The sequence below is a fragment of the Choloepus didactylus genome, chromosome 9 (genome assembly GCF_015220235.1).
Source record: "Choloepus didactylus isolate mChoDid1 chromosome 9, mChoDid1.pri, whole genome shotgun sequence".
Lineage (NCBI taxonomy): Eukaryota > Metazoa > Chordata > Mammalia > Pilosa > Megalonychidae > Choloepus > Choloepus didactylus.
This window is the reverse complement of record NC_051315.1, coordinates 106,094,373-106,120,433: the sequence shown is the minus strand read 5'-3', so window position 1 is coordinate 106,120,433 and position 26,061 is coordinate 106,094,373. Positions and strand designations below refer to the sequence as shown.

The 26,061-nt window shown below is 35.5% G+C and overlaps 1 protein-coding gene across 7 annotated transcripts in view; it reads right to left on the bottom strand.

Annotated features, from left to right (window-relative positions):
* The window catches only part of SPAG16 (sperm associated antigen 16), a 1,128,509-nt gene that overhangs the window by 1,037,250 nt on the left and 65,198 nt on the right, over positions 1-26,061 (bottom strand). For all 7 annotated transcript variants that reach the window (XM_037849695.1, XM_037849693.1, XM_037849694.1 and 4 more), the window contains exons 7-8: positions 23,967-24,084; positions 8,260-8,329 (exon numbers count right to left, since the gene is read on the bottom strand). In XM_037849695.1, the coding sequence (XP_037705623.1) occupies positions 8,260-8,329; positions 23,967-24,084 (188 nt within the window). The remainder of the gene's footprint in view (positions 1-8,259; positions 8,330-23,966; positions 24,085-26,061) is intronic.

Genomic DNA, 26,061 nt, shown 5'->3' with positions numbered 1-26,061 from the left:
TACCACTGTATTTATAATAGAGAAAAGATGATGAATGCAAAAATTTCTGGATGATAGCAATATCAGGGCTCACTTAAGGATTATCAGGTTCTAAAGGCAAGAAAGCACATGGCTGGCATTTAATTTCCTTCTTGATCTGATTTTTTTTTTCCTATTTGGTTCTGGAAAATGGCGATAATTGTCACAATTGTAGTGCAAGGCCTAAAACTAAGGTCCAATATCATGTGCTTTTTTGATATCTGGTAAAATTGAGAGGGCCTCCAATAGCCTAACCACAATCCACCCCGCCCCCACTCCCAATTCTGTTCCCACGGATAAGGTTTCCTAGCCAAACAACTCTCCATATCAAATGACCAGCCGCAGTTCCCCGTCAACCCACAGAATTATTCAAGCAAGCCAATCATATCCTCTCATAGGAACCAAGGGGCACCTAATTTCTTGATATTACAAAGCCTGCTCCCCACAGTCTCTGGTTGTTCACTCTGTTCCCAAGTATAACCCCTGAATAGTGCTCATGGCATGCAAAGTTCTCCTCCCCTTAGGGCTATAAGTATATGTGACTAATAAACTGGTATTGATTTCATCTGTCCAGTGTCTGGTGGTGTGACCCTAAGGCAAGAATCCCTGCCTCATCAACAGGGTTAACAGAAAGTAATAGAAACAACAACAATCCCCACAATTACATGAAAACAGAATGTTGCATAACCCAGCACCACATCAAAGGACTTAAAAGATCGTGGACACTTGGATCTCCTGTCTGCCTGTCACCCACCCACCCCTCAATATTTGCTATAAACTAGAGCCGCAGAGCATCTGGAAAATCAAAGTGTGGGGGAAGACAGCGTTTGTAAGTCACTGAGATTAAGGCAACATTTCCACTTCTTATTCTGTTTCTGTATTTCCCTCTTCAAGGATTAAAGATGTCAACATAATGATAAAAATATAAAATGATAATAATCAGCAATTATACATCACGATCTTTTACTACATAGCAACTACTATTCTAAACAATTTAGTGGACATTTAGGGTAGTCTTGAGCTTTGACTATTACAAGGTTAATTTTTGCAGATTTATGTGTTTATTTCTCTTGGACTAAGATTAGAATTGCAAAGTCAGATAGGAGATTTATGTTTAACTTTCAAAGAAAATGCCACAGTTCTCCAATATGGCTGTCCCATTTTACAAATCCATTGGCAATATATAAAAGTTGCAGTTGCTGCAAATCCTTATCAAAACTTAGAATTGCCTTGCCAGTCTTTCTCATCTTAGTCATTTTAATAGATGGGAAGTGGTATCTAATTACAGTTTATTTGCACTTTGCTGATGACTAATAATGATCAACACTAATGTCTTTTTTGTACATTATACAACACTGTATCTCCTTTTGTGGGGTATCAGTTCCAAGACTTTTACCCTTTTTGCCTAGGTCATATGTTTCTTATTTAGTTGTAAAAGAGTTCTTTATATATTGTGGATACAAGTTCTTTGTCATTGTACAAATATTCCCCCACCCCACCCCCGCTTGTGTCCTAACATTTCTCCTTTGAAAAGTAGATGTTTTTAATTTTGATGACATCTAATTTATCAACTTTTTTATGATTGGTGCTTTTCATGTCCTAAAAAAATCTTTGCCTACCCCAATATTGTCAAGATTTTCTCCCATATTTCCTTCTAAAAGTTTAAAAGTGGTATCCATTACATTTAAATCTATGATCCATTTTCAAATTAAATTTTTGTATGGTGTGAGATAGGACTAGAAGTTTATTGTTTTTCCATATTGACACCCAGTTGTTCCAAGCACTGTTCACTGAAGAGACTCTCCTTTCACCACTTAGTTAATTTGGAGTTTTGACAAAAATTAATTATCCATGTATATATGGGTTGATTTTTGGACTGTATTCTGTTCTTATGTCCATCTATATGACTGTATTCTGTTAATTTTTTGTCTCTATGTCTACACTTATACCAATACCATACTGTCTTACTACATCTTTGTTAGACTTAAAAACAGGATACATAAGTACTCCAAATTTATCTTTTTCTTTTTCAAGATTGTTTTGACTATTCTAGATCCTTTACAATTCCATATAAATTTTAAAATGACTTTCTTCATTTCTTTAAAAAGCTGTGGGGATTTTTAATGAGATTGCATTGAATCTATAGATCTATTTGGGGAGAATGGAGACCTTAACTTGTAATCCATAAACATTTATTTAAATCTTTAAATTCTCTTGGTAATGTTTTGTAGTTTAAGTCTAGTGGTCTTACACATGTCTTGTTAATTTTATTCCTATATATATTTTATGTTTTTCATAGTGCTGTAAATGATACTGTTGTACTTTTATTTTCCAATTCTTAGTTACCAGAATATGCATCTACTTTTGATTTTTGTATACTGCATTGTTTTGTATATTGTATATGTACTGTAAAATGTACTTAGTATTGCATTTTGAATACTTTATATTTTTATTCTTGTATATTGACATTGTATCCTGTGGCCTTGCTAAATTCAATTATTATATTAGAGTGGGATTTGGAAGGAGTAGATTCCATAGATACGTCATCTACAATAGAGACAGTATGTCTTTTTTTCCCAAATCTTTATCCTTATTTCTTGTCTTCTTGCCTTATTAAACTGTCTAGGACCTCAATGATGTAAAGAAGTAATGACAGAAGACATCCTTATCTTATTCCTCAACTAAAGAGAAAAGTGTTCAATATTCTACCACTAAGTATGTCAGCGTAGTTTCCCATACATGACTATATTAGTTTTCTAGTGCTATAAAACAAATTACCTACCACCAACTAAGTGGCTTAAAATAATGCCCATTAACATCTAATAGTTCTGGAGATCTAAAATCTTGCAAGCTCAACTAGGTTCTTTGTTTAGGGTCTCACATGGGCAAAAACAACATGTTGGTTAGGTTTGACTCTTTCCTGGAGGCTTTGTGGAAAAATCTGCTTCCCAGCTCATTCAGGATGTTGTGGTTGCAGGACTACGTTTCTCATTTCCTTGCTGTCTGCTGGCCAGGGTTTGCTGACTCTTCCATCTTCAAAGCCAGCCACATGCATCCAATCTTTTTTATGCTTCAAATCTCTCTAACTTCTGCTACTAGCCAGAGAAACTCTGCTTTAAAAAGCTCCTGTGATTAGATTAGACCCTTTTGCCACATAGCATTATGTAATCACATGAGGATTTGGGGACAGGTGGGACTGATGGCTAAAGTCATGTGGGCCACAGTAAAATTCTTCCTCCAACATAAGCTCTTGTACTGAATTGGAAAAAAATACCTTCTATTCTTAATTTGCTGAGAGTTTTCTGAAAGAGTTCATATAAGACTCATATTTCTCCATTACAAACATCTTGATGGGAGTTTCCTTTATGGGAAGGTTTTTTGGTTTTGTTTTATTTTATTTTAATTCATAATTCAATTTAACAGCCATATATATTCAGACTTGCTATTGCTGCTTCAGTAAGTTTTGGCAAGTTGTATTTTCCAAGGAATTTGTCTATTTTTGTTAAGCTATCAAACTAATGGGTCTAAATTTGATCATCATATTCCTTTACTATACTTTTAATATCAGTAGTATCTATAGTAAAATACTTTAAAAAAATCTAATCATTATAATGATAATTTTTGCTTTTCTCTTTTTTCCTCATTAGTCTTTACCTTAGTTTGCCATACCTGTGATAACAAATACAACATACTGGTTGGCTTAAAAAACAGGAATTTATTGTCTCACAGTTTTGAAGGTGTCAGCAGGATCATGCTTTCTCTGAAGTCTGTAGTGTTTTAGTAGAGGCTTGTTGTCAATCCATAACTTAATCTCTATTTGTTACATGCCATCTGTCTCCTGTTTCCTACTCCTGTACCCAAATTTCCTCTGTTTAAAGGACTCCAGTCATACTGAATTAAGGCCCACCTTGATTCAGTTTGGCCTCACCTTAACTAATAATATCACCAAAGATCCTGTTTACAAATGGGTTCACATCCACAGGAACCAGGGATTAGGACTTGAACATGACTTTATGAGGAACATAATTCAATCCATAACAATCTTTCTAGGGTTTTTTTTCTTCAATTTTACTAATTGTTTAAAAAAAACCAAATTTTGGCTTTTTTTTCCTCTAACGTTTTTCTCTATTTTATTGATTTCTACTCTTATTATTTCTTTCCTGCTAAATAATTTGTGCTCATTTCATGCTTCTTTTCCTAGCTTCTTAATGTGGAAACTTAGATACTATTTTAAAGATATTATTTATTCTTTTCTAATAAAACATAAAATCATAACTATAACCTCTACTAACAGCTTTAGCTGCATATCCCAAATTTTGACACAGTGTTTTCATTATCATTTAGTTTGAAAATCTTTCTAATGTCTCTTGTGATTTCTTCTTTGATCCATGGATTAATTAATAGTGTGTTATTTAATTTCCAAGTATTTAGGGAATATTCCAGATATTCTTTGTTATTAATTTCTCATTTAATTCTTTTGTGATAAAGAAGCATACGCTGTAAGATTTCAGTTCTTTGAAAATTATTGAGAAATATTTCATGGCCTAGAACATGGATCAACAAACAACTGCCTGTGGGCCAAATCCAGCCAAACTCTTGATTTTGTAAACAAAATTTTATTGGAACACAGCCACACCCATACTTTTTGTCTGTGGCTGTTTTTGCATTACAACAAAGAGTTGAGCAGTTGTGAAACCATTCAACCTACAAAGCCTAAAATATTTACAATCTGGCCATTTAAGAGGAAAGTTTACCAACCCCTGGCCTAAAATACAGTATATACTGGTGAAACATCCATGTGCTATTGAAAACAATGTGTATTCTGCATTTTGTTGTGTATACTACTCTATAAATGTCATTTAGGTTAAATTGATTGCTAATATTTTCCAGTCCATGTATGCTCCCACTGATTTAATGTCTAACTTTTCACCAATTATTTATTGGGAATAGTTACAATTTTTCAATTTTGACTGTGGATTTGTTTATTTTTTCCTTCAATTCTATTAGCTTTTATTTCATGTATTTTGAAGCTCGGTCCTTAGGTGTACATGCATTTAGGATTGTTAAATCTTCCTGTTTCATTGTCCCTTCAACATTATGAATTATACTTCTTTATATCTACTAATACAATTTATATTGCAATCCAATTTGTCTAATATTAATATAGTCACTTTAAATTTTTCTAAGGACTCATTACATCCCCTTGCTTTTTGTTTCTATGTATTAATATATTTAAATCACATTTCTTTTAGACAGAAGAAAGTTGGATTCTGGTCATTTTTAATCCAGTTTCATAATTTCTGCCCTTTAATTGAGCATCTATCTACTGAAGCATAATGCAATTATTTAATAGTTGATTTAAGTTTTCCATCCAGAGTTTGGTTACTGAAATTTAATAAAATTATTTATTGGCTTTGACTTAAACCTACTTCTTCTTTTTATTATTTTCTTAATGGTTGCTCAAGGATTAAAGATATGCATCTTTAACTTACCAGATTCTACTTAGAGCTAATAATATGACTTCACACTTCACTCTTCATATTTTGCAAATGTAAGAACTGTATAACAATATTATTCCATTTAATTGCTTCCCTACATTTTGTGCTGTTGTTTTATCTTTTATTTTTAAATTCCTTGTAAGAACTGCCATATAATTCTATAATTTTTGTTTTAACTAGTCATTTTTCTTTTAAGAAAATTAAGAAGAGGAAAAAATAGTCTCTATATTAATCTGAATTAAAAATTTCTAATTTTCTTCATGCAATTCTGTAGATCTTGGTTTCTTTCTGGGACACTTCTTTTGGACCAAAGAAAGTTCGTTAGTATTTTCCATACTGGAGGTTGACTGGTAACAAAATCTCTCAGCTTTCATTTATCTTAAAATGTCTTGTATTTCCCCCTAATTTTTGAAGATTATTGTTATTGGATAGAGAATCCTGAATTAAAAATGCTTCCACACTTTAAAGACGTTTTTTTTTTTCCTAGCCTCTATTGTTTCTGATGAGAAATCAGCCATTATCTATATTATTGTTTCTCCACATGCAATATCTCTTTTAAAATCTTGCTGCTTTCAAGATTTTCTCACTTAAATTTTCAACAGTTCAGATATGTCATGGGTTGGTGTGATTTTCTTTGTGTTTGCATTTACTATTTTTACTGGATCTATGGGACAATGTTTACACCAAGTATGGGAAATTTTAGGCCACTATTTGTTTCAATATTTTTCAGTCCTGTTCCCATTCTTCTCTTCTTTGGGACTCCAATTACATATGTGTTAAATAGGCAAAATTTTCTTCAATCTTTTTTGTCTCTCTTCTTCAGAACATATACACATATATACCTTCAAATTCACTGATACTTTTGTCATCTCCAAACTGCTAAGTATATCCAAAAAAAGTTCATTTTAGTTACTACAGTTTTCAGTTCTAGATTCCTATTTGTTTCTTTGTTTCCATTTTTCTGCTGAGATTCCCTGTCTGTTAACTTACTAATAGCATATTTTCCTTTAAGTCCTTGAACATATTTAAAATAGCTGCTTTAGCATCTTTATCTGCTAAATCCAATATCTGGGCCATCTCAGGGTCAGGGTAGGTTTCTATTTATTGATTTTTTTTCTTGATTGTGGGTCACATTTTCCTATTTCTATTCATATCTTGGAACATTTAATTAAATGCTGGACAGTATGGATGATAGATTGTAAAGACTCTGAAATATTGTCTTACTCTGAAGGGTGTTGATTTTTGTTTTAGCAGGCAGTTCATTTTTTGGCTGATCACCTTGTAATTATAGGTTTAGTTTTATACTTTCTTAAGGTAGATCCATGGAAAGCCCTAAATTTTTCCCAAAGACCTCCAATTTGACAAGAGAACCTCCAACTCTGTCTCCCCTAAGAATCCCGTGTAAATTCTGTTTGGGGCTTTGAAGGGTAGTTACAGAACACTGACGCTTAACATGACATTAACAAGGTGTTAAAAGAAGCATCTCCACCCATACTTGGCCAAAACTCCAATATCTTCCATCGCTGCTTGACATCTAGAATATCTGGTTCCCTCTTAGCTCCACAGAATCTTCTTTCTATGATGAGCCATAATCTTGTCTCGTGAATGTCTAGCCCAACAATCAACTAAGAACTCATAGTAAACTCCCTCACAACCAACAGAGCCACTCCTCATTGCAGCTCCCTCCTCTCTGGTGCCCTTTGCTACAGATTCTAATTGCGTCCATCAGCCCTGAACTCAGATCTTTGTCTTTTAAGTTTAGTGGGACTGCCATGCTTTCCTTGGACTTCATCTCCATGTAGCTTGTTTGGGAAATTTCCCCAGACAGATAGAGCAATGGTGGAGTTCCCCTCACAAATTTTCCTTCTGTGATTTGTGCCATCTGTTGTCCAATGCCTAAAAATAGTTGTCTCATGTGTGTGTGTGTGTGTGTGTGTGTGTGTGTGTGTGTAGATGTATATATGTATGTATGTATGTGTGCATATACATACACATATATGGCCTACTTTCAGAGTTGTTTATGGACAGAAGGCAGAAGGCTAGTGTGGTACCACATAGTCCATCATGACTGGAAGTAAAAGTCCTCCCACTATTGTCAGCTCATATTTTTCTCTAAAATTAATCTACACAGTATCATACCTATATCTTCTTTTAATCTTTACATTAAAATTTTAATTAGTGAAACAGGTTGCTTTAGTTTGCTAAGCTGCTGAAATCAGATACCATGAAATGGGTTGGATTAACAATGGGAATTTATTAGCTTAAAGTAATGAGGCTGAGAAAAATGTACAAATCAAGACATTACCAAGGTGATGCTTTCTCCCTGAAGACTAACTGCTAGAGATCCCTGACTCTTTCGCCACATGGCAAGGCACATGGCAGCATCTGCTGGTCTCTGCCTTCTCTTCCAGGTTCCATCGATGTTCAGCTTTTTGCTTCCGTGGTTTTTTCTCTCATTATATAAATTTCATTCTCTTATAAAGGACTCTAGTGAGAGGATTAAGACCCATCCAGAATGAGGTGGGTCACACCTTAATTGAAGTAGCCTCATCAGTGGGTCCATACCCACAGAAATAGATTAACTTTAAGAACATGCTTTTCTTGGGTACATACAGTTTCAAACCACCAAAAAGGTACTGTACCACTTACTCATTTTCAATATGTCTAGAATAGTGAATTCTGATAAGGCTGAAAAATTGCCAAATCTAATATTAAATTAGAGTTTCAACATATTTTATTTTACCTTTAATTTCAGGAACATTGTAACTACGCCCTGTTTCCATGTGCCACAGTGTTGCCTGAAGTCCAGAAATCTAAATAATAAAATCCAAATATATGGGGTTATTTACAAAATGACTCAAGGTTTGAATTGCAATGTATTAATATCAATTGTAAAATATCAAAATATTAATTTCTCTTGGATTGATTCCTGTAAATTTTTAAAAATTCAAACATGAATTTTAACAAAAAGAAAATATAAGTATTTTAAGTAAATTCAATTCCACAAACAATTATTAAGTATCTATTGTGGTTAAGCATCTGAATCAAGAATACTCATTGCACCTTATGAATGATAACCATTCAGGTCTATATGTTAAGAGAGGTTTCTCCACTGTTCAAATTGCTACACAACAACTTAATTCACCTTCATGTAACTATTATTTGGGAAGTGCTCCGGTTTGCTAATGCTGCCATTATGCAAAATACCAGAAATGGACTGGCCTTTTTTTGGGGGGGTTGGGGGGTAGGGTTATTTTTATACATTATAAAAAGAATTTTTAAGTTTGCAAATAATTTCAAATATACAGAAAAGTTTCAAGAATAAGAATGGTAAAAAGAACACTCATATACCTTTTTTTCAGATGCAACCATAGTTAACATGTTCCTTCATCTGTGCTCCCTCTTGCTCTTTCTTTCGTATATATTTTTTCCTAAACCATTTGAGGTTACATATGTGCATCATGGGCCTTTACCCCTAATACTTCAGTGGATATTTCCTAAGAATAGGGATATTCTCCTACATAACTATAGTTGTCAATTTCTGTAAATTTTACATGATCTAATAAACCATCTTATTCTAATTTTGTTAGTCAACAAAACTGTTTTTAATAACAATTTTTCCCTCCAGGATGGATCCGGTCAAGGTGAGGTACTGAAGTGGTCAGGTCTCTTTAGCCTTCTTTAATCTGGAATGTTTCTGTAGCCTTTCTATGATGCTTTTGAAGAATACAGTCCATCCTCCCCTTCTCCCCTGCCCCCCACCCCTTTTTTAAGATTTTTTTTATATTAGAGCAATATAGGTTTTCAGAAAAATCACATAGAAAGTAGAGTTCCCATGTGCTTCCCACTCCCTGCCCCCCAAGTTTTCCCTATTATTAACAGTTTTCCTATTTGTAAGCTTTTTTACAGTTGATGAAACAATATTATTATAATTATACTATTGAATATAGTCCATAGACAAATATTTGATTTTAACCAATAAACCTTTTTTTAAAGACCTAAATTATGTTTGGGCAATATTAAGAAAAGATAATATTTTTCTTTTTTATTATTTTCTATATACAGAAATAGATCTATGAAGATTAGGCCATGGTGTGAAAGTGAACATAACATCTAATCAATTATATACTCATATTATTCAACTCACTGTATAGGGCACAAGTTCTTAAGTTAGCTATAGGGAAATAGGTCTTTTCTAATATCTTGAGCAACTCCGTTATATGCAGATTAAAAATTGCCTTGTAATTACCTTGCTAAACCTTACTGTTATATCCAAATCAGTATTTTATTTAATCCATAATTAAGTTCTAATAATGGGGAAGCCTTCATATCTGTGGTAGATTGTGACATTGGTAGCCCCTAATGAATCACACCTCCCAGAACTCATGTCTGTGCTCCTGTAGCTCCCTCCCATCTTAACACTGGGCTTGATCATGGCACTAGCCTTGGCCAACATGCAGGACACAAGGTCAGCAGGCTAAGTGCCTGTGCCAGAGGCTCGCACCTTTGGAACACCATCCTAAGACTGCTATGTGAGGAAGTGGATCTAGTCTACTGGAAGATGGGGAGTCACATGGAGGAGAACGAAGATGAGCCAGCCACCAGCCAGCACCAACTGCCAGACGTGAAAGAGGCAGCTTGGACCTTCCGGCCATTGCAGCCATCATCCAACTGCAATCATCTAAGTAAGCCCAAGTCAGACCAGCAGAACTGTCCAATCATTCAAAGAATCAAGAGAAACAATAAATTTTTGTCATTTTATGAAATTACCTCTTAGGGTGATTTTTTTTCTCTTTCTTTCTTTTAATGCTTTTTTTATTGTAAACTTTAACATATATAAATAACAATGATAACTTTCAAGGTAGAACTTAACAAGTAGTTATAGAACAAATTTAAAAAATGTCATGAGTCACAGTTCCAGAACTTCAGCTATTTCCATTATTGTAAAATACAACATACGTACAGAAAGGTGTTAATTTTTGATGCACAGCTCAACAAGCAATTATATAGGTAATGACAAAAATTGTTATGGGTTACAGATCCACAATTTTAGTAGTTTCCTTATTATACAATATAGGGTATATACAGAAAGGTGAAGATTTTCAAAGCACAATTCAAAGAGTAGCTATAGAGCAAATTCAAATGATGTTATAGAGTACAGTTCCACCACGTCATTTACCTCTATCCAGCTACTCCACCACCCCAACATCTAAATATATATATATATATTTATATAAAGTTTCAGTATTCATAGACCTTTGTTAAATCTTAACTTGTTACTAAACCCTTTCTCTCACTTAATCTCTTTCTCCAACTTCAGAGGCAGTGAGCACCCTAACCTTTCATATTGAAAAGGGGTGTCAACAGTATGTGGAAGGGGGCTGCATCTGATTGTTGATCTTAACGAGGCTGTTGCCTCTGGGTTTTAGGACTTGTCTGGATAGGAACACTGGTGGATTTCAGTTTCTGAGAGCTAAAACTTAGTGGGTGAATCTTTTATAGAATCTCAGGTAGGGACCTAGGTATTTGTGGACTATTTTTGGTAAGGGGGGGGGCATACTGTGGTCATTTGGGATGTCTAGCTGGAGCTTAATAAGAGAAAACTCCAGGATAGCCTCTCAATCTTTGGGATCTCTCAGCCACTGTGACATCTGCTTGTTACCTTTCTTTTTTCCCCCTTTTGGTCATGTAGGCATTTTCAATCCCTCACTGCCATGGCCAGGTTCATTCCTGGGAGTCATGTTCCATGTGGCCAGGGAGATTCATTCCCCTGGGAGTCATGTCTCTCGTTGGCGGGGGGAGGTTAATGAATTTATTTGCTGAGTTGGGCTTAGAGACAGAAAGGCCAAATCAGAACAACAAAAGAGGTTCCCTGGAGGTACCTCTTAGCCATAATTATAGGAAGGCTCAACCTCCCATTTACAACTCTAAGTTTCACAAGAGTAAGCCTCAAGTCAAGGGCTTGATTTATTAAGTAGTGGGTTCCTAATTTCACTTAATATATATTCTATCCCAAGATAAACAGTTTCTTACATTATCTTCACTTAGTTGTACAATCATTATCACTCTCAACTTTGAACAATTGCCATAACATAATAAATCAGAGAGCTCTTATCCGCTGTTAATTATTCATCCCTAGTATTATTGCAGTGTTGGTAAGATATTCCTAATAAATATAGTCTTTAATCTGTAATGGATAGTTTTTCTACATACCACTCTGTTGTTAACCCTTTGCACCAGTATCATACATTGTAAGCATATCATGCTAACAGTTATTTAGATTTGTGGTGCTACTCTGTGGGTTACATGCCTTTAAACAGCCATTTACGAACATGTTCACCTTTAATGCATCACTGATAACTTATAATCCCATTAATGAACCATAGTCACACCCGACCATTCCCATACCATTAAGATCACCCGCATGATCATATCTGTACACATTAGATTATCATTCCCCCTTCACCAACTTCTGTCTTCTAACCTATCTCTAGGTCCCAAATATTCTACATTACAAGATACTTACTTTACGTTGTTCACAGAGTCCCATTAGTAGCAACATACGATTTCTCTCCTTTCATGACTGGCTTACTTCACTAAGCATTATGTCTTCAAGGTTCATCCATGTTTTCATATATTTCACAACCTCATTCCTTCTTACTGCTGCATACTATTCCATCATATGTGTATAACCACATTTTGTTTATCCACTCTTCTGTTGAAGGACATTTGGATTGCTTCCATCTCTTAACAATTGTGAACAATGCTATGAAAATAGGTATGCAAATACCTGTTCATGTCACTGCTTTCAGATATTCTGGGTATATACCGAGATCTGAAATTGCTGGATCATAGGGTAACTCAATATCTATTTTTTTAAGAAATAGCCAAACTGTCTTCCATAGTGGCTGTACCATTACACAATACCATCAGCAGTGAATAAGAGTTCCAATTTCTCCACATCCTCTCCAGCATTTGTAGTTTCCTGTTTGTTTAATGGCAGCCATTCTTATTGGGGTGAGATGATATCTCATTGTGGTCTTGATTTGCCTCTCTCTATTAGACGTAGCTATTAGCTAGTGAAGATGAACATTTTTTCATGTGTTTTTAGTCATTTGCATTTCTTCCTCAGATAAATGTCTTTTCATATCATCTGCCCATTTTGTAATTGGGCTGTTTGTACTATTATCTTTGAGTTGTACAATTTCTTTATATATGCAAGATATCAGTCTCTTATCAGATACATGGTTTACAAATATTTTCTCCCATTGCAATGGATGCCTTTTTAACTTTTGGACAAATTCCTTCAAGGTACAGACACTTTTGATTTTGAGGAGTTCCCATTTATCTACTTTTTTCTTTCATTGCTTGTGCTTTGGAGGTAAAGTCTAAGAAGCAACATACTAATACTAAGTCTTGAAGACGTTTCCCTAAATTATCTTCTAGGAATTTTATGGAACTGTCTCTTATATTGAGCTCATTGATTCCCTTTGAGTTAATTTTTGTAAAGGGTGTGAGGTAAGAGCCCTCTTTCATTCTTTTGGATATGGATATCCAGTTCTCCCAGCCCCATTTGTTGAAGAGACTGTTCTGTCCCAGTTCAGTGAATTTGTGGGCCTTATCAAAACTCAGTTGATCATAGAACTGAAGGTCTATTTCCAAATTCTCAATACAATTCCATTGATCAATATTTCTATCTTTGTGCCAATACCATGCTGTTTTGACTACTGTGGCTTTATAGTAAGCTACAAAGTCAAAAGAAGTGTATGCTCTCCCACTTCATTTTTCTTTTTTAGAATGTTTTTGGCAGTTCAAGGCCCCTTTCCTTACAAATAAATTTGATGACTAGCTTTTCCAAGTCTGCAAAGCAGGTTATTGGAATTTTGATTGGTATTGCATTGAATCTGTAGATCAGTTTGGGTAGGCTGACATCTTAACAAAGTTTAGCCTTCCTATCCATGAACACAGAATGTCTTTCCATCACTTTAGGACCCCTTTTCTTCCTTTTAGTAAAGTTATGTAATTTTCTGTGTAGAGATCTTTTACATCCTTGGTTAAGTTTATACCTAGATACTTGATTTTTTTAGTTGCTATTGTGAATGGAATCTATTTCTTACGTGTCTCTTCAGTTAGATCATTTCTAGTGTACAGGAACATTACTGACTTATGTGTGTTAATTTCGTATCCTGCCTATTTGCTGAATTTGTTTATTACCTCAAGTAGCTGTGTCATTGATTTCTCAGGGTTTTCCAAATACAAGATCATATCATCTGCAAATAATGACAGTTTTAGTTCTTCCTTTCAAATTTGGATGCCTTTATTTCTTTGTCTTGCTGGATTGCTCTGGCTAGAACTTCTAACACAATGTTGAATAACACTGGTGACAGCAGGCATCCTGTCTCATTCCTAATCTTAGGGGGAAGGTTTTCAGTCTCTCATCATTGAGTACTATGCTGCCTGTGGGTTTTTCATATATGCCCTTTATCATATCGAGGAAGCTTCCTCAGTTCCTACCTTTTGAAGTGTTTTTATCAACAAAAGATGCTGACTTTCGAAGAATGCTTTTTCAGCATTTATTGAGACGATCATTTCATTTTCCCTTTTGATTTGTTAATGTGTTGTATAACATTGATTGATTTTCTTGTGTTGAACCACCCTTGCATGCATGGCATGAACTCCACTTGATCATGGTGTATGATTTTTTTACTGTGCCCTTGGATTTGATTTGCAAGTATTTTGTTAAGAATTTTTGCATCTATATTCATTAGGAAGATTGGCCTACAGTTTTCCTTTCTTGTAGCATCTTTATCTGGTTTTGGTATTAGTGTAATGTTAGCTTCATAAAACGAGTTAGTTAGTATTCCATTTTCTTCAATTTTTTTGAGTAGGAATAGTGCCAGTTCTTTTTGGAAAGTTTGCTAAAATTCCCATGTAGTCACCTGGCCCTGGCTTTTATTTGTAGGAAGCTTTTTGATGACTGATTGGATCTCCTTGCTTGTGATTGGTTTGTTGAGGTCTTCTATTTCTTCTCTGGAGATTCTAGGTTGTTCATGTGTTTCCAGGAAATTATCCATTTCCTCTAAATTATCTAGTTTTTGACATACAGTTGTTCATAGTATCCTCTTATGATTTTTTAAAAATTTCTTCAGGATCGGCAGTAATGTTCCCACTTTCATATATTATTTTGTTTTTTTGGGTGTTCTCTCTTTTTGACTTTATCAGTCTATTAAGGTTTGTCAATCTTGTTAATTTCAAAGAACCAACTTTTGGTTTTATTTATTCTCTCTATTGTTTTATTATTCTCCATATCATTTATTTCTGCTTTAATTCTTGTTATTTCTTTTCTTCTTGCTTTAGGATTAGTTTGCTGATAGTTTTGTAGCTTTTTCAGTTGTTTCATTAGTTCTTTGATTTTAGCTCTTTCTTCCTTTTTAATGTATGCCTTTAGAGCTATAAATTTCCTCCTCAATACTGCCCTCGCTGCATCCCATAAGTTTTGATATGTTGTGTTCTCATTTTCATTTGTGTCTAGATATTTAGCATTTTCTCTTGCATTTTTGTTTGACCCACTGAAGTTTAGGGGTATGTTGTTTAATCTCCAGATATCTGTGATAGTTGATGGTTATTGGCTTCTAGTTGCATTCCACTGTGGTCAGAGAATGTGCTTTGAATAATTTCAAACTTTTTAAATTTATTGAGGTGTGTTTTATGCCCCAGCATATGATCTATCCTGGAGAAAGTTCCATGAGCACTAAAGAAGAATATATATCCTGGTAATTTGGGATGTAATGCTCTATGTACGTCTCTTAAGTGAATCTTATTATATGATTCATTTATCACATTGTCTAGAGTCTCAATTTCCTTAGTGGTCCTCTGTCTGGTTCATCTATCTATAGGCAACAGTAGTGTACTGAAGTCTCTCATGAATATTGTGGAAAAATCTTTTGTTTTCTTCAGGTTTGCCAATGTCTGTCTCATGTACTTTGGAGCAACCTGATTGGGTGCATAAACATTTATGACTTATTTCTTCTTGGTGATTTGTCCTTTTGTTAGTATATAGTGTCCTTCTTTATTTCTTATGATATCCTTGCATTTAAAGTCTATTTTACCTGAGATTAGTATTGCTATCTCTGCTTTCTTTTGGCTGTAGCTTGCATGGAATATTTTTTTTCCATCCTTTCGTTTTCAATCTCTATGTGTTGCCAGGTTAAGATGAGTCTCTTGTAAACAGCTTATTGATGGTTCATATGTTTTAATCCATTCTGCCAATCTGTATCTTTTAATTGGGGAGTTTAATCCATTCACATTCAATGTTATTACTGTGAAGTCATTCTTAAATCAGCCATTTTATCCTTTGGTTTTTATGTATCAGATGTATTTTTTCCCTCTCTTTATTTCCTTTAAGTTGCCCTTACTAATACTTGTCAGTTCTGTGTCCTTCTCCAGGCTCTCTCTCCTGTCTTTTTTTCTCAGTAGGTAGAACTCCCTTTAGTATTTCTTGTAGGGTAGATCTCTTGTTAACAAATTCTCTCAGCATTTACTTGTAATAATTTTAAGCTCTCCCTCAATTTCGAAGGAGAGCTTCGCTGGATAAAGAATTCTTGGCTGGCAATTTTTCTTTTTCAGAATTTTAAATATGTCATACCACTGTCTTCTTGCCTCCATGGTGCCCACTGAGTAGTCAGTACTTAGTCTTACGTTGCTTCTCTTGTATGTGGTGAATTGTTTCTCCCTTGTTGCTTTCAGAACTTTCTCCTTTTCTTCAGCATTTAACAATCTGATCAGAATTATGTCTCAAAGTGCCTTTATTTGGAATTATTCTGTTTGGAATTTGTTTGGCATCTCTGATTTGCATATTTATGTCATTTAGAAGGGTTGGGAACTTTTCGTCAACAATGTCTTCAAATACTCTTCTAGCCCTTTACTCTTCTCTTCCCCCTCTGGAACATCAATGATTCTTACATTTCCATGCTTCATGTTTTCCAACATTTCCCTGAGACCCATTTCAATTTCTTTTATTTTTGTCACCATTCATTCTTTTGTGCTTTCGCATACCTTTGGTATGTCCTCAAGGTTGCTAATTCATTCCCCTTCCTCTTCAAATCTGCTATTATGTGTCTCAAGAATATTTTTAATTTGATCAATAGTATCTTTTATTTCCATGAAACCTGCTATTTTTTATTTGCTCTTGCAAATTCTTCTTTATGATCTTCTAGGGTCTTCTTCATGTCCTTTATATCTTGAGTCATGATACTGATGTTTGTGTGTACTTTTCTGATTAATTGCTCCAAGTTCTGTGTCTCCTCTAGCTTTTTAATTTGGACATTTGGGTTATCCACATCTTCAGGTTCTTCATATGGTGTATAATTTTCTCTTGTTTTTGGCCTCTTTGGTATTTGCTTATCTTGATAGGGTTATTTTAGGATATGCAGGATTATTTGAACATTTATCTATAATTTGACAGAGCTACAGCTTGGTGGAGTGCATGTTCCCTGACCTATCAGCAGATGGCACTTCTGACCCACCTCTTCCCCTCAAGACAGTTTTCCTCCAACTTCATCTATGCACTGAAAGGGAGTCCAAACCATGTGGAAGTCCAATCAGTGCACCAATTTTCTGTGTGCACTGGGGACTGCCATCCCTGTGGGTGGGTTGTGTACCCTGCATAGCTTGGCACAAATCTGCTCCAGGACACAGTTTTCCTGGCTATTCCCAGGGCTGTGGATGGAGTACTCGGGGGCTGTAGAGCTGCGCATCTCACCTTCCAGCTCAAATGCCCCACAGTCCATGTCTGCCATGCACCCATGAGTCCCTGGGATTGGAGGAGGATTCCTGGCACTTTTGTGCAGCACCCTTCTTCTAGGCTGTGCACACTGTGGGCTTCAGTGGTAGAAGAGTGGATGCTGTCTTAAACCCACTGAATCCTGAATTCCCTCAAGGAAGCTCTCATCCGCTGGGCTGTGAAGGACTGTCTCCTCACCAGCTGCAAAGATGACTGCATGTGGCATGGAAAGCTGCCCTGTTCCATGCTCATCTACCTGCTCCAACTGCCAGTCCCTGGCACAGGAGCTCTTTGTCGCAGGTCTACAATGGTTATCACCTGAGCCAAGAGCTGAGGAGGGTGCTCAAGGATAGAAGGCTGGTCCCCTACATGCTCGTCAGCTTGCTCAAACCAGCAGTGTTCCAGGGCAAACACTCACCAGTCTTAAATGCTGTCTCTTGGTTTCTCCAAGTATATTCTCACTATGGGTGGAGAAGTCCCTGCCCAGCCAGTGGAACCTTGGAACTGCTGTTCTGGAGTCTTTCTATCCTTTATCTAGTGTTTTTCATAGAGGAGAGTTTTGCCCTGTCTTTCCTAATCTGCCATCTTCCTGGAAGCCCCTGGATTGGCTTTTATAAAGGGGATTTAGATTAGGTCACAAATTTACAGTTCTAAGTCCATAAAAGTGTCCAAACTAAGGCATCAACAAGAGGATGCCTTCACTGAAGAATGGCTGATGATGTCTGGAACAGCTCTGTCAGCTTGGGAAGGCATGTGGCTGGCATCTGTTGGTCCTTTTCTTCCAGGTTGCATTTCAAAATGGATTTCTCCAAAATGTCTCTGGGCTTGTCTCTCTTAGCATCTTCAGCCCCTGTGCATCTAAGTATCACAGTCCTCTCTTAGCTTCTCCAGAGCAAACTCTGGGCTAGTATCTCCAAACATCTCCAAGCATCTCAAAGCATCAGCAAGTGTCTCTCCAAAAGTCTCTCTCAGCTGCTCTTTGTGTGAGCCCCCTTTAAAGGACTCCAGTAAACTAATAAAGACCTAACCTGAATGGGCAGGTCTAAATTTCATGGAAACATTCAGTCAAAAGGTCATACCCTAATCAAAAAGATTAATAACTCTGTCCCCACAAGACTGGATTAAAAAATGGATTAGGTGTCATAATATATCCAAACCAGCACAGGAAGTAAAATGTGAAGAGGCTGTTGTTATACAAAAAATTCTTAGCTAGTTTCCACCCACAGAAACTCCCTGTTTTATTAAACATGTTTTATAATTAAGAACGTTTGTTAATTTGGTAGCACAGTATTTTCCTGTATTTCTCAAACAAAAGACTTAAATTTTAAATTCCACCTTAAATAAGCTATCTCGCCCCTCACTGTTTATGATTACACCAACACAAAATACCTTCTGTTTAATTATATACAGTTACACAAATTATTTTTCTTCTGTGCAGCCAACATTTCTTTATTAGTGGAAAATAGATTATAAATTAATAAATTGTAACCTATAAATAAGTATTCATGAAATGTCTGGGGTAAACACATTGATAGATAGTATCTATGCCTGGAGGCTAAATAGATTGTAACTTTTAAAATTGACTTCTTTACAATAGTTTAAGATTTACAGAAAAGTTGTGAACACAGTACAAAGAATTCCCATATTATCTTGCATCCCATTCCCCCCATTATTAACATCTTACATTACCATGGTATATTTTTCACAAGTAACAAATCAATATTGATAGGTTATTATTAACTAAATTCCATTTTTTATTGATATTTCATTAATTTTCCCTAATAATCTTTTTCTGTTCCAAGATCCTATCCAGGATACCACCTGACATTTTCTTGTTGTATCTCCTTAGCTTCCTCTGGACTGGGACAGTTTCTCAAGCTTTCCCTGCTTTTGATGAACTTCATAGCTTTGCAGAGTACTGATCAGGTAGTATGTTGTAAAATGTCCTTCAACTTTGGTTTGGCTGATGTTTTTCTCATGGTTAATTTGGAGAGGAAGACCACAGAGGAGAATTGCCATGATTATCACATCATATCAAGGGTGCATTCTACCAACATGACTTATCAGTGATGATATTAACCTGGCTGAGGTAAGGTTTGCCATGTTTCTCCACTGTAAAGTTACTTTTTATCCTAATTTCCACTGTCTTTTGGGAAGCAAGTCATTAAGTGCAGCCAACACTTAAGCTCCACCTCCTTGAGGGAAGACTATCAACATTTGGAATTCTTATGGGAGATTTCTGTCTTCAATCATTTATTTGTTATCATTACACCCTCCTGGATATTATGGACTAATGTATTTTTACTTTATACTTTGGGTTGTTATTTATTTTGTTGTTCAAATTGTTCCAGCTTTGACCACTGGAAGTTTTTTCAGATTGGCTCCTAAAATGAAGACTCTGACTCCTTTTTTGATGTGTTTGACTGCTAACAGCTTTTAAACCTCACCCCTCCCTCTTATCCCTGTATACCACATCAGGAAAAGCTGATTAAAAAACATGGATGCTCTCTCTTTTGGTGCTGGTGAGAAACTCAAACCACACAAACCCCTGATAGAAATGCTTCAACAGGAAAAAAGGCTTGGTTGACAATAAATCATCCTTTCTATGATGGATACCGAAACAGGTTCAGTCCATTAAGTGGTTACCTCGATTCGTTCTTCAAGGACACATCTCAAGAGCTGATAGGCCTGGGAGCATATTCTGTCAGACTGGTATAAGATAGCTGACAGCCATTTTGACCACTCAGCAACGGAACACCCTATATTTAGAGAACTATGAGCCTTCCACCTTCTACTACAGATATAAGATACTTACTTACCAAACCTTTACTGTAACTAGGATACTGACATCAATTATATGTACACCTTTTTTCTTTTGAACAAGAATTTTGTAATGGGAGGAACCATGTACAGTTCAGAATATTCATTCTGAGAATAGTGGCTGCTACCTCCAGCTTCCATTAACAGCCATAAAACAGTTTGTGCTGGTTTGAATGTATTATGTCCCCCAGAAAAAGCCATATTCTTTGATGCAATTTTGTGGGGCAGACACATTAGTGGGGATTAAGTTGGAACCTTTGGATTAGGTTGTTTGCATGGAAATGTGCCCCACCCAACTGTGGGTGATGACTATAATTGGATAATTTCCATGGAGGTGTTACCCCACCCATTCAGGGTGGGTCTAAATTAAATCACTGGAGCCATATAAATAAGTTGACAAACAGAAGGAACTCAGTGCAGCTGTGAGTGACATTTTGAACCACAGCTGAAAGTGACATTTTGAAGAGGAGCTACAGCCAAGAGGGACACTTTGAAGAAAGCACAGGAGCTACAGATGAGAGACAGTTTGAAGACAGCCGTTGAAAGCATATTCTTGCTCCAGAGAAGCTCAGAGAGGACAAACACCCTAAGAGCAACTAAAGTGACATTTTGAAGAGGAGCTGTGGCCAAGAGAGGAACGTACTGGGAGAAAGCCATTCTAAAACCACAACTTGGAGCAGATGCCAGCCATGTGCCTTCCCAGCTAACAAAGGTTTCCCAGATACCATTGGCCATCCTCCAGTGAAAGTACCAGATTGTTGATGACTTACCTTGGACACTTTATGGCCTTGATACTGTAACTTTGTAACCAAATAAACCACCTTTATAAAAGTTGATCCATTTCTGGTGTTTTGCATTCCAGCAGCATTAGCAAACTAGAACACAGTTCTAGAAAAGCATCCTGTGCCCAGAATTAGGGTTTCCTGTAGTGAAATCGATGGTGGCAGTCCGGTGGTGGCAACAATAGTATTTCTTATCAAAGCTGCCTTTCTCAAATCATACTGAATCTTCCATCTCAAACAGCAGATTTGGTTGAGAGAGTATAGGTATTTCTAAATCATAAATGCATCATTTTACATAACAAAAATAGGGTCTTTAGAATTTTCCTATTCTTAAGGTAACCATATAATTCATTTTTCAAATTAGGACTTTTTTGGATGAAAGTTGAAGGTATTAATAATAACCCTGGGACAAGTGTAAATTCAATTAGTACTGTCTAGGACAAATGAGGATGTAGAGTGACACGTAATCCCATAATATGCAAGAGGACAAAAAGATATCCCATTCAATAGAACAAACAAGTATGAAGAGTCCTGTGCCTGAGAGGCAGTATAAGCAAGAGGTCCTCATTTGCCTCTCAAACTAAACTAAGTAGGGCTAATTAGAAGGAAAGGACACACAAGCCAGATAGTCTGGAGATACTTAATGTACAGAGTGAACTTACTATTAACTTCTCAAAGAATTAACCCCTTCAAAAGACCTTCATATTTTCCCTTGTGCTGGAAAACAGAAACTTCCAGGTGGTGTTTGAGAATCATCTGAAAAAGGTATGTCTACAAGGATGGGCCTTAAATGGTTTTCAAATTGTCCATGGTTTGTAATTATAGCACAGAGAAATCAAGAGTCCCCATGTATCTCACTAGGGTACACAGAAATGTTAACATTTGAAGTATTAGACCAGAAAGAGGACCAGAATCAGGAAAATGAGACCATAGATGGTAAGGACCTCACAAACAGATGCTGTGGCAGGAGCCATGGACTTAGGAAGGTGTAATAGATGTGCACATAAAAGAACCAACCAGGACCATGCACCTCAGCACCAGGAATATGACCAAACCAGTCACATTATATTGGAAAGTGAAGACCTAGAGGACAACATATGGACTTCAGGCCATATGGATACCTAAATGTCTCTTGTACCAAAAATAATCTGGAGAAGAATGAAGAGAAGAGATTGCCATTTGAAGGCATAAATTAAGATTGATACTAATTTTTTATCTAAATAGCTAATATAACATTCAAACACACTGTGTTAAACTCAAAAGAGACCATTTTTGGCCCAGAAATATCTGGATAGCCTTAATAGATAGGTTATATTTTATTTTGCTTTCAGCAGGAATAGGGATTCAAGGACTAAATAAAATCAGTTGCAGATAATAAAAATACAGTCCTTCACACATCCAAATAATAATGTGTAAGTTAACCATGCCTCATAGAGTGCTTTTAATTTTTTAAAAGTTTTCATTTTGAATACATGTAAACTATAAGGCAAATAATTTCATCTCTGTTTAATAGGTTAGAAAACAGACACATATGTAAAATGACCTGAATGTGCACATGGCTACCTTACACCATACCTGGGACTCACACCCAACACTCCCAATTCTTAGCTCTTTCCACTAAACCAAGTGATGAACAACCTGAAGCCCAAAGATCGCAGGTGGCCTAAATATGATCTCAATATAGCCTTTCACCTGCCTCTAGAATTCCCCCTAGTGTTGGAGGGGATGAGGCTATTGATGGCCTTTACAGGAAGATAACTTAAGCCCTAACCAAACAGAAGATCAGTGGCAAATCCAGTGCTGGTCAGGGGGCAGAAGTAGAAATAAACGGTCTAGAGGGAGTGTAGGTACTTGCCAGGATGGATGCCTGGAAGGCTCTAGTATCCTTGAAGAGAGAAACATCAGTCTGAGTGGTCTCTCAGAGATGTCAAAGTATGCGTGATCACTTGGGAATGATGGATTACTACCCAGGGAAGGGTTAAGGGGAGAAAACCATGGGACCAGAGAGACTAAGATGGGTAGGCAAGTCTAAGCTGGCCTATGGCAGAAATAAGACATAGGAGAAAGCCTCAATCTAGCTCCCAGTACCACTTTTTGGGAATTTGTGGGGACACGTTAGATGACGAGGAGCAAGAGATGAAATTCTGAATGAATGACATAGAAGACCATAAAATGTAAATTATTATTAAATTTACTTTATGCAATATTATTTATAAACATTCAAGAATACAAAATTACAATTCAAGCATAAGGGATGTTTGCATCTTAATATTAAACATTTCACTCAAGAAAAAACAAAAACTTGTTTAAAGTATGTCTTAATAAAATTATTCAAGGAAGAGAATTACCATCATGCAAGTTTTTGTAGCTTCTGAAAATTTAGTCAAAAGTGAAAATTTCCAGAAAACAATAAAAGAATGTTAAGCATTGTTACATTTTTACACTTTATAATATTTTTAATGTAGCCTATAAACATTTGTCTTTTCTTCAATTCTATGCCAAATGTTCCTCACCACTGTCCTAGGCCTATGCAAAAACTGCAAGAATGGAAAGGGGTATCATCCTTTAGCAAAAAATGACAGAGAATCAGGTCAGTAACAAGGCTTGTCAAGTATTCATTTGGGAGAAAACTGCAGGGAGTTTTTGTTCATTATCTCATATAAATTTAACAATAATCTTAAAAGGTCTTCATGGCTATATTTTGCATGTGAGAAATCTGAGCTCTAAATGTTTAAGGAACTTGCCTAAAGTCAAGGTTATAGCTGTCAAAGCTGTATTAAAACCAAAGTTTGTCTGACCACAATACCTGAGTTTTTTACACGAACTATCCTTTAATAACCTCCTATAAATTTTGTTTAAGTAAATAATCCTAATTTAATAATATTCATAGGATTATAATGGATTAAAAAAACTTTTTCTGAATGTTTTCAAATGAATCTTTTTTTACAACATGAAAACTGGTAGAATTTTAAAAATTTCTCTCAGGGGAAAAAAGCAGTATTTCTACTTATGTTATAAAAATATGGTTAAAAAATCATTTTGAGGTAGCTTTGACTGTTTCTTTACCTGCCCAAGTGCTCTGTCTCTTTCCAAGGAGGTCAGCATTTTTTCCTTCAGTAAAGTGTGGTGCTTCTCATGTAATACTCTCAAAGTTGGCTCATAAGATGCATAATGTAACTTCAACCTATGAAAAATAAAAGGAGAATGACATCTTAAAAAGGCAATTAAATTAAATCAGTGATTTTCACCTAACATCTAAACCTTTTTCTTGCTTTGCAATAAAAAATAAATAACCATACAAAGATTAACACACCAGAACCAGTTAACTTGTTCTCTATTTCTTACTAGCACCTTTTGCTATATTCAAGTATGTACTCAGAAGATTGCTGCTATTCATTGAGAAGTTTTAAAATGCAGTTCCTTTAATCATTCAGAAACAATTTTCCAAAGACAAGGGCTGTAAGCCAACCCAGCAGGTAAACTCACTGTCCTACCCTCTACGTGGGATATGACTCCCAGGAAGTGTTAATTTCCCTGGCAATGTGGGACATGATTCCTGGGGATGAGCCTGGACCCATCGCCATTGTGGGATTTAGAAAGCCTTCTTGACCAAAAGGGGGAAGAGAAATGAAACAAAATAAAGTTTCAGTGGCTGAGAGATTTCAAATGGGGTCGAGAGGTCATTCTGGAGGTTATTCTTATGCATTATATAGATATCCCTTTTCAGTTTTCAGTTTATTGGAATAGCTAGAAGGAAATACCTAAACTGCTGAATGGCAATCCAGTAGCTTTGATTCTGGAAGACAATTGTATAACTATATAGCTTACACTGTGTGACCGTGTGATTGTGAAAATCTTGTGGCTCACACTCCCTTTATCCAGTGTATGACAAATGAGTAGAAAAAAGGGGGATAAAAAGTAAATGAATAATAGGGGGGAATGGGGGGGATGAGATGTTTTGGGTGTTCTTTTTTAATTTTAGTTTTTTCTTATTTGTATTTTTTTTTTTTTTTTTTTTTTTTGAGTAATGAAAATGTTCAAAATTTGATTCTGGTAATGCATACACAACTATATGATGGTATTGTGAATAACTGATTGTACACTGTGGATGACTGTATAGTATGTGAATATATCTCAGTAAAACTGAATAAAAAAAAAGACGGGCTACAAACCACAGCTGTTTAAATATACAAGTGTCAGTCACATCAAAATAAACTAAAGGACGGTCTTGAAAACAAGTTAGATTAACGTCATATTAAGAAAATTACGTACAAAAATATTTTTTATATCACCTAGAAGAAACAATTAAACACAGAATATAATAAACAATTTAAAAAATCTGTTTTATTTGAAAATGCCTTCAAAAATACTTTTACTTTCTTTGCATATAATTTACATGAAAACTATGCAGATCTTCAGTGTTACAGTTCAAAGAGTTTTAAGAAATATGAATACTCATGTAATATACATTGTTATCAAAACAGAGTATTTCCAACACACTAGATGATTCTGGAACTTCATACATTTAGAAATCATATAATCTGTTCTCTTTTTGGTCTGGCTTCTTTCACTCAGCATAATGGTTTTTTAGACTCTTACATGTTGTTGAGCATATCAGTACTTTATTTTTTTATATTGTGAATAGTTTTCCGTGTATGAATTTCTACAATGTGTTATCCAATATTCTACTGATGAACATCTGAGTTGTTTTCAGTTTGGTGCTATTATGAATAATGTTGCTATGAATATTCTTGTACAAGTCATTTTTTGGTCATACATCTTCATTTTTCTTAGGTAAATATCTAGGAGTTGAACTATCCAGTTGTAATTTACACTTCTTATAGCAATATATGAATCCAAATTGCTCTACCTTCTTGCCAATACTTGCAGATGATCAAATCTAAGCAGGGTTTGTCAATTTTATTATCTTTTCAAATAACCAATGCTTGATTTTATTGATTTTTTTATGTTTGTTCATTTGCTATTTTACTGACTTCTGTTTTGTTTTGTTTGTTTGTTTATTTTGTTGTTCCATTTCTTTCACTTTCTTTGCATTTAATTTGCTTTTTTTGGATCTTCTAAGTGAAAGATAAGACCATTTGTTTTAAAAATTTCTTCTTTTCTAATTAAGCATTTAAAGGTATAAACATCACTATCAACA